This window comes from Hippocampus bargibanti, linkage group LG04, assembly GCF_051943395.1.
Source record: "Hippocampus bargibanti isolate YZ-2025 linkage group LG04, ASM5194339v1, whole genome shotgun sequence".
Lineage (NCBI taxonomy): Eukaryota > Metazoa > Chordata > Actinopteri > Syngnathiformes > Syngnathidae > Hippocampus > Hippocampus bargibanti.
In genome coordinates, this window is record NC_142737.1 from 15,876,529 (window position 1) to 15,884,178 (window position 7,650).

At 39.9% G+C, this 7,650-nt stretch overlaps 1 protein-coding gene across 1 annotated transcript; it reads right to left on the reverse strand.

Moving 5' to 3' along the window:
- Positions 1-153: 153 nt before the first annotated feature.
- kctd10 (potassium channel tetramerization domain containing 10) lies at positions 154-7,603 on the reverse strand. Its single transcript, XM_088994334.1, has 7 exons — positions 7,514-7,603; positions 5,160-5,373; positions 4,719-4,888; positions 3,965-4,051; positions 3,833-3,885; positions 3,527-3,722; positions 154-1,147 (listed from the first exon to the last, which is right to left on the reverse strand). The coding sequence occupies exons 1-7, from the start codon at positions 7,514-7,516 to the stop codon at positions 929-931; spliced, it is 942 nt and encodes a 313-aa protein (XP_088850460.1). The 5' UTR covers positions 7,517-7,603; the 3' UTR covers positions 154-928.
- Positions 7,604-7,650: the final 47 nt, after the last annotated feature.

Sequence of the window (7,650 nt, forward strand, 5' to 3'; positions counted from 1 at the left end):
CTTAAGCATCGACTTCATGAGATTGTGCTTACGTCTTCCATGAATTGTGTACATTAGCTTTCAATATTTCCGAGCAATTAGAACGTGCAAAATAAAAATGGATGCAATTATTTTATTGATAGAAATTTATTTGAGATGTATAAATATAAAACATCTATGTTCACTTTTGTACAATAAATCTAGGAGTGATTGTTACACATATCAATTTATAACTGTGCAAAAACTTTATGTGATGAATGACAATCTAAGATATCTGGTTACAGTGGTTCACTCCACCCTCAGTATCTATTCATCAAAAAGTCCATAAAACACTTGGGGTGAGGACTCATGTTGCCACCATACAAAATAACAATTTTGTGATGCCGACAGAAATTGACAGTCTTCAAACTAAATACGGTGGAAATATTTTATCCACCTGTGTGTATTAAAACATAATTACCAATACAAAAAAAGTCTAAGAATAAAACAGTGCCATCTTGTGGTCTTGTCGTGATCACCATTTGTGTCATTCACTGACTAATCAGTGAAGCACTCAAAAGCCACAAAGAGAGAAAAGATTACACAATACATTTGTAGCTGCTTACATCATAATTGTTGATCTCCTTAGGACCACTTGTGATAAATACACAAACAACACACAAAGTTACATGAAACCATTTTTGAACAATCAACTATGAATATAAGCTCCTGCGCGCGAGAAGATGATACAAACGCTCAGTCAAACCACGACAAAGACACAGTGGGCATAATAACTGCTCAGCTACACACAAATACAGTTTCTTGGTAATGGATGTGAAAGGCGCTGTCGAGGGGAAGTGTAAGGCACGGGTGCGGTACAATGCCTCAGCTAAGCTTTGCAAATTTCCCCATTGTGGGACGAATAAAGGTTTTCTGATTCTGATTTTCTGATTCTAAGATGCGTGTAAGGTCACTGGTGGTGGTGTGTACGGTCGTCGGGTCGTTTGATATGGATCCGACGAACTCGCTCAATTCGTTCACGCTCATCATCTTCGTCCAAATGGTGGGATCGTCCGGCGGCGCCCCCTGTTGCCTCCAGGAGAGCGTTGTCCGGCCCCCTCCCATCGTGGGATTCGTATAGAAGGATATTGAGGGTCTCCTCATAGATGCGGGCTTCAGGGAACTCCACCTGGCATGCAAACGTAGTTTTGAAAGGCACTTATAAACGAAATGTATTGTTATTATTATTCTAAGAGAATTAGTGAGAGCAGAGAAGAAGTGGAGAAACCAGTTTGAAAAAGACGGACTAGATCTTCGCCACAGGGTTTGTGGACATTTTGTTTGTCACATGTTGGCTAAAGTGGTTGGTTCTTTGAGTCATGATTCAAACAATAAAGCTAGCTTGTCTGCTAACAACAGATACATGCTACATTCTATCCATTCCCCATTCAAGAAAGTACAGTGATACGTCAGCTTACTTAAATTCACGAGCATATATGAACTAGTTTTCAGCGGACGAACCAAACCACTCAGCGCCACGGTGGCTGGCGGACTACTTTTCGGCAGATGCACACCAAACCACACGGTCGAACAGCGCCACGGTGGATGGCGGACTAGTTTGCGTCACTCGCTTTCTTTGAGTGCAGACGTGGTTTGTTATCAAGTGGAGTACTTTTGCTATTATGGGACCGAAAAAGACCCCACCACAGTCTAGTGTTAAGCCGAAGAGGACACAAAAGAAAATTACGGTCGAGCAGAAGGAAATCATCGAAAAACACAAATGAAGTGTGCATTTGTGTGACTTAGCTGTCCCAGTACCATTCCGCTAAATCGACCATTGCTACCATCCATTGACAACTACCATCACAAAGGTAAATAAAATGACTATTACACGGTACAGTTTATTTCTTTAATTACAATACAATGGCACATTTATTATACATAAAACAAGGTATATTTTGCATAGTTTTTAGGCTTATTTAGTAAAGAATTATGTTTTATGGGGACCTGGGAATTGATTATTCTCATTTTTAATGGTTTCTTATGGGAAATAAATGTTTGGAAGACGAACTTTTCGCCTTACACACACTTTCTGGTAACCAATTCAGTTCGTAAGCAGAAGTATGACTGTATGTCTGTCTTTTATCACAGCCAGACGATGTGCAGAAATGTGTCCATTCCAGTTCCAGGGTTTTTGTGATTTTTACTCAAATTCCAGTACCCACAGCCTATTGAGTTTTAGGACCACATAAACAGTCAATGCAGTGTAAGAAACATGAGACTCTTTTCTTTCATCAGAAAAATCAGAGTTCATTCCTTAATTTTATGGGTCTGGAGTAACATGAGGTGAATGTGGGGGCGGCTAAACAAAAGGCAAAACTGTGACCCCCCCATGGGAGGGAAAAACATTGCCAGAGGTTTGACCAGTGCTTTATTGGGACCACCCGCAAGAAAAAACAAAACCCAAACAAATTCGGGAATGGCGCTCCACATCATATTTTTTATACCCAAATAAATTCAGGAATGGCAGTGAATGAGTTAATGGGCCATTTTATCAATAATCATGTTTGTGTAAACTTTCACATCTATTTTTGAATCAACTTAACAGTTGAAATGTATATTACAATTAGTGTTCTTTGGCATACACTGTACTTACCCCCCATTTTGAATTGACATTTCATACTTAAAGGACAACCGACGTCACTTTTTTGTTTTTTAACTGACATCAGAAAAACGTTTGATAGCATCTAAAATACCCAAAATGATATTTTTAGTCAAATGCAAAACACCAATAAAAATGACTTAAAGTGTCCAAAATCTGCAAAAAATTGAGCTGCGAATTGGGCATTTTCAGAAAGTCCCACCCCCAGTTCGTGACGTCACGCCAAGACGTCTTGCATTGCTGGAGAATCCGAACAATGGCTTCAGATTGGGAGATTATGCTTTTTTGTTACACATCCAGTTATGAATATGATTCAAATAGTTCTGAAGAGGAAAGCATACATGTTTGCAATCGATTAAAGAATTTATTCCATTCCATTTTGAGGCAACATTGGGGCAACAATGGATCATCAGAAAAGAGGCACAAAATGGCGACCTCCAGTGGCCACCTCCACTTCCACAGGCTGATAAATTCCTTATATGGAGCTTGGATGCCCTCTTTTGGCGGCTTTTGGGTGCAACACGGTTCTCAGACCAAACATGTACAGCAAAATACATTGAGGTGATGGAAGGACGCTACAATGCGTCTTTTTTACGGTCAGTGGGCGGTCCTTTCATGACATCGCGTACGGACTCGTCACCAACTCAAAAACAAGACTTCCTGAATATTCAGAGTGAGTCTTAAAACGTAAAATATAGCTATATGCGGTGGAATCTTATTAAAATACGCCCAGTACAAGTCATTTTACAAATTATGGACACAACTTGTCCGGAGACGTCGGTTGTCCTTTAAAATACAACAGTAGAGAAGAAGGCTAAAGTCATCAACGAAACCTTTTTAGCCTAATTTCTTTCCGTGACACCAAGGTGAAAGTGTTCTGTAAGGATGTAAAGTCATTTTCCTCACCTTGGTCTGCTTCTTTTCGGTGGCATAAACGATGGAGGTGCAGCACACTTCAGCTATCTTGCGCCCTTGCCCGTAGAAGGACCAGCAGCAAATTTCATCCCCGATCACATCTTTGATGAAGAGTACACGACCGTTGAAGCGCAAAGACAGCTTGTCAAACAGCTCGATATTTTTCAGCATGTTGTCATCAGAGTTGCTGAGGGGAAAGAAGAAAAAAACAAACAAGCACGCTCATGAGATAATGTCGGTTTGTATCATTGTGCTCCTCAACAATTGTCAAGAGCTTCAGATTGGAGAAAGACTCACCTGGTGTAGGAATATTTGTTATTGCTTCTGTTATACAGCAGTTTGACTGTAGGCTGGGAAGACATAATAAATGTGTTTTAAGCAACTGGAAAAACAGTTTTGGTTTGTCACAACATTATGCTAACGAGATACCTTATTTGAAGTTGCAATAAGCTTCTGCTCCTCTTTCGATGATGTCATGAGAGGCACTTTACATAGAGGCTCATATGTTTCTTTGTTCTGTAGGACAAGGGATTTTCTTTGTTTAAATAAAAAACAACAACTTTTGGTTAACGGCACAACATGAACAAGTTTAGAGCGCCACCTGGTCAAATGCAAACCATTTCAGATACACGAGTCATGGCAGAGACAATGTGAAAGGTCGGTGCTGTTGGACAGTCTGCGCCTGTCTGGATAAATGGCTTGAGGAGCTCGCGATGAGAAGACAGGAACGGCAATGCATATGTGGAACTGTCGCGGCTTGGAATTGAAGCGGATTTACGCGGGATAGTCTCTTTTCGTCAATGGATGCTACAGCTTTGTGTTTGCTTTCAAGGTTTAGCTTGTAGCAGACGTGCACATTTCACCATGACGTCCATAATCCACTGGTGAGAAGGACGCTTAGATCCTCCCTTCTTTCATCTAGACTGCTTCATACAACAAAGATGGTACAGAAAGTGCTTAAAATTGCATGACTGTGTCTGTGTTGTGTCACATTATTTGTTATTTTGACTTTAAGATGGCGCCGTGACAGTGCCTCTACAGCAGGTCCTGCAGTTTGTTTTTCTACTTGTTCCTTTCCTTTCCTCGTACTTTCATCACTTTGCTGCTGTAAAATGTAAATTTCTCCACTGCGAGACTAATAATGACTAATCTAATCCGTAGTGATGACAATGATAGGAAGTACCTGCAAGGCAGCCGTGCATTCATCGGCAAGACCTTGGACAAGATAATACTTGGCTTCTGCAAGGAGTTCCTCGGTTTCCCGCCGGCTGTCTGGCAGCGGGACTGCTCCATCTCTTAGGTAGTTTAAGATGGTTCCGAAATGTTTGCCACAGCGATCAATCAAAATCCAACCTTGAAAAGAAAAAAGAAAGAGCGTTTTACAAAGTCAATTGTTGTTTGGACCGAAACACCGCTCAGAACCTTGGCAATAACACTTTATGATTGACTCACTTTGTCAACATGCATGCCAGAACAGATTGCACTTACTTTGAGAATGGCAGCCTATCTACATTGCCTCAAACAAATGCTTTTTGTTAATGGTTATTTGAAGCAAATTAACTTTTTGATATTGAATGGGCGCTATTTTATTAACTTGTTGGTGTGCATTTTTCCAGCAGCTTACCTTCACTGTCAGTGAGGACTTCCATCCTGCCACTAAACATGGCTTTCAGCATAGTGTCTTGCTTGGTCAGAGTCTGCATTGTCGTGTAGTATAGGGCCCCGCCCACATTTAACTTGACATATTTTGAGCTGGGGCTGGAACCTTTAAACGATGTGGTCCGGGTTGTAGCTGCCGGCACTGGCGGGCTCACGGCACTCTCTCCTGACATCTCTTCCTGAAACACGAGAAAGAACAATTGTGGTTATATTGCCGTCTCAATGGGTTAACAGTCAGCCAAATTCCTGTTCATAAGCCAGGAAAGACGAGCATCCCTGTCCCTCTATTAACTTGCGCATGTTGACAAGAATCTGAGTGGAACTATAGCATAAAAATGGCGAAAAAAAAAGAGAGAGGCCATTACATTACACCACAAAAGATTACAGTCTATATGTTGACAACATGTTTTTAACAGGCAAACATCACCAAAAGCAAGAATTATGCAATACTCAGCCTTTGCATTAAGAGACTGTATGAACAGAAGACAAAAGAACACACAACAAGTAGCAACAATGCCGTCACTGATTACATTCCGTAGGCTACTTCCTGCCTTGGTAGTGCCCTGAGCCGTATGCAATGGAAGGAAAATGTAAGTGAACCCTTTGGAATTTCTTATATTTTTGCATAAATTGGCCATTAAATGTGGTCTGATCTTCTAAATCACAATGATAACATGACAATTCATTGTTTTTTCAGAAATTTTGAGTGAAAATAAACCATAAAAATACTAACAAAAATCATGCTAAGTAATAGATTAGATTAGCCTTTATCAGTCTCACAGTGGAGACATTTACATTTCACAGCAGCCAAGTTATGAAAGGAAGAGGAAAGGAAAATGAGTAGAAAAACAAAATACGTACAGGGGTTGCTGTAGAGCACAGGTGTCAAAGTCAAGGCCCGCGGGCCAAATCCGGCCCGCCACATCATTTTTTTTCGGCCCGCGAAAGCAAATCAAACTTGTTAAATTCCATGATGATTGCTAAAATCTGAGCCAAAATTTCATATTTTTGGATGTCAACCACAATAAAAGTCATTATTCTTGACTTCAGATTTGAAAACGAGTTATTCATTAATTTGCTGTGTGCTCTATATGTAATATTTGAATGGATTTAAACATTCTAATGGGTTCCCCAAATTCATAACAGCCCTCGAGAGGAAACCATAACTACAATGTGGCCCGCGGCAAAAAATGACTGACACCCCTGCTGTAGAGGCAGCCACTATCTTGAAATCAAAAGAACAAAAAGACAAACTAACAAATAATGTGACAACACAAAAGACACAGACAGTTATTCAATCTTAAGAACTTTCTGCACCCTCATTGTTGAACGAAACAGTTTTAAATGAAAGAGCAGAGGATTGGAGTGCCCTTCTGGTGGATCAGGGATGTCATGGTGAAATGTGCATGTCTGCTACATTTTATAAGCACAGAAATATACTACATTTCAAAGGGAATACCAAATGCTTGCCACATTGCTTGATAACAGGAGACAAAGATTCCTGAAATTAACTGATGCCAAAGAGCATCTGAAAAATTGACAATGCAATCAAATTCAATTAAAAGGGGTAGAAACAATCACGGAGAGAAAAAACAGTGGTACAGCATCTTCCGGGGGCGAATGGCAGAAATTATATAATTATGATGGTCAAATGCGATGGTGTTTCCTGTTACTTCCCCAACTCATTGTATTATTCCTTTAATTCGGATTATCGTCAAGGTCTCAAGGACATCGTAGAATGAGTAACCGAGTCAGTTTTACGTTGTCACTTATCCAAATATCACACGAAGAAATGCGTTACAGTTCAATTATTGTTTTTCTTTCTATGTCGATGGTTATATCAATTGTTGGAAATTCAGTTGTGTTTATTAATTCAAAAGTACATCATTTCTAAACGCGTTACAAATTAAACGTTAGTTTCTGATCAGTCGTTTATTTAAAGTGAACGGTAAAATACAATTATGACGGGTCCATTTCTTCATTTTGTTTGACGGCTACTGGTCTACCCTTATTTCATTTCCCCTTTCATGTTTCGGTTCGGGTTGATCTTAGTTTCGACTAAAAATATGTAGCGACGAAGGGGAAACACGGGCAATTACGCATTATATGTCGATTGTTTTTTTAGTGAACAGATTGAGCGCATTAAGTAATTTGATTTAGGAGGAAAGGCTAACGCGCTAGCTACATCATTTAAGTTATATATTTGTCCTCAAACAAGAATACAATAACATTATGGCAATCGGAATTGATGTAGCATCCTATACCCAAACCGAATGATGCCGTCGCGAGATTGGAAATGAAAAAGATAATTATATTTACCATAGAAGCCAAGGCAGACTTGGTATGTGTAGCTTGCTAACCTACGTCAGCTTTCAATCACCTTTTTCCGGTCCATGGCTGTTCACTTGAAAATGACGTCATCATTCCATTTTACTCCTTAAAGGCACAGTTACATT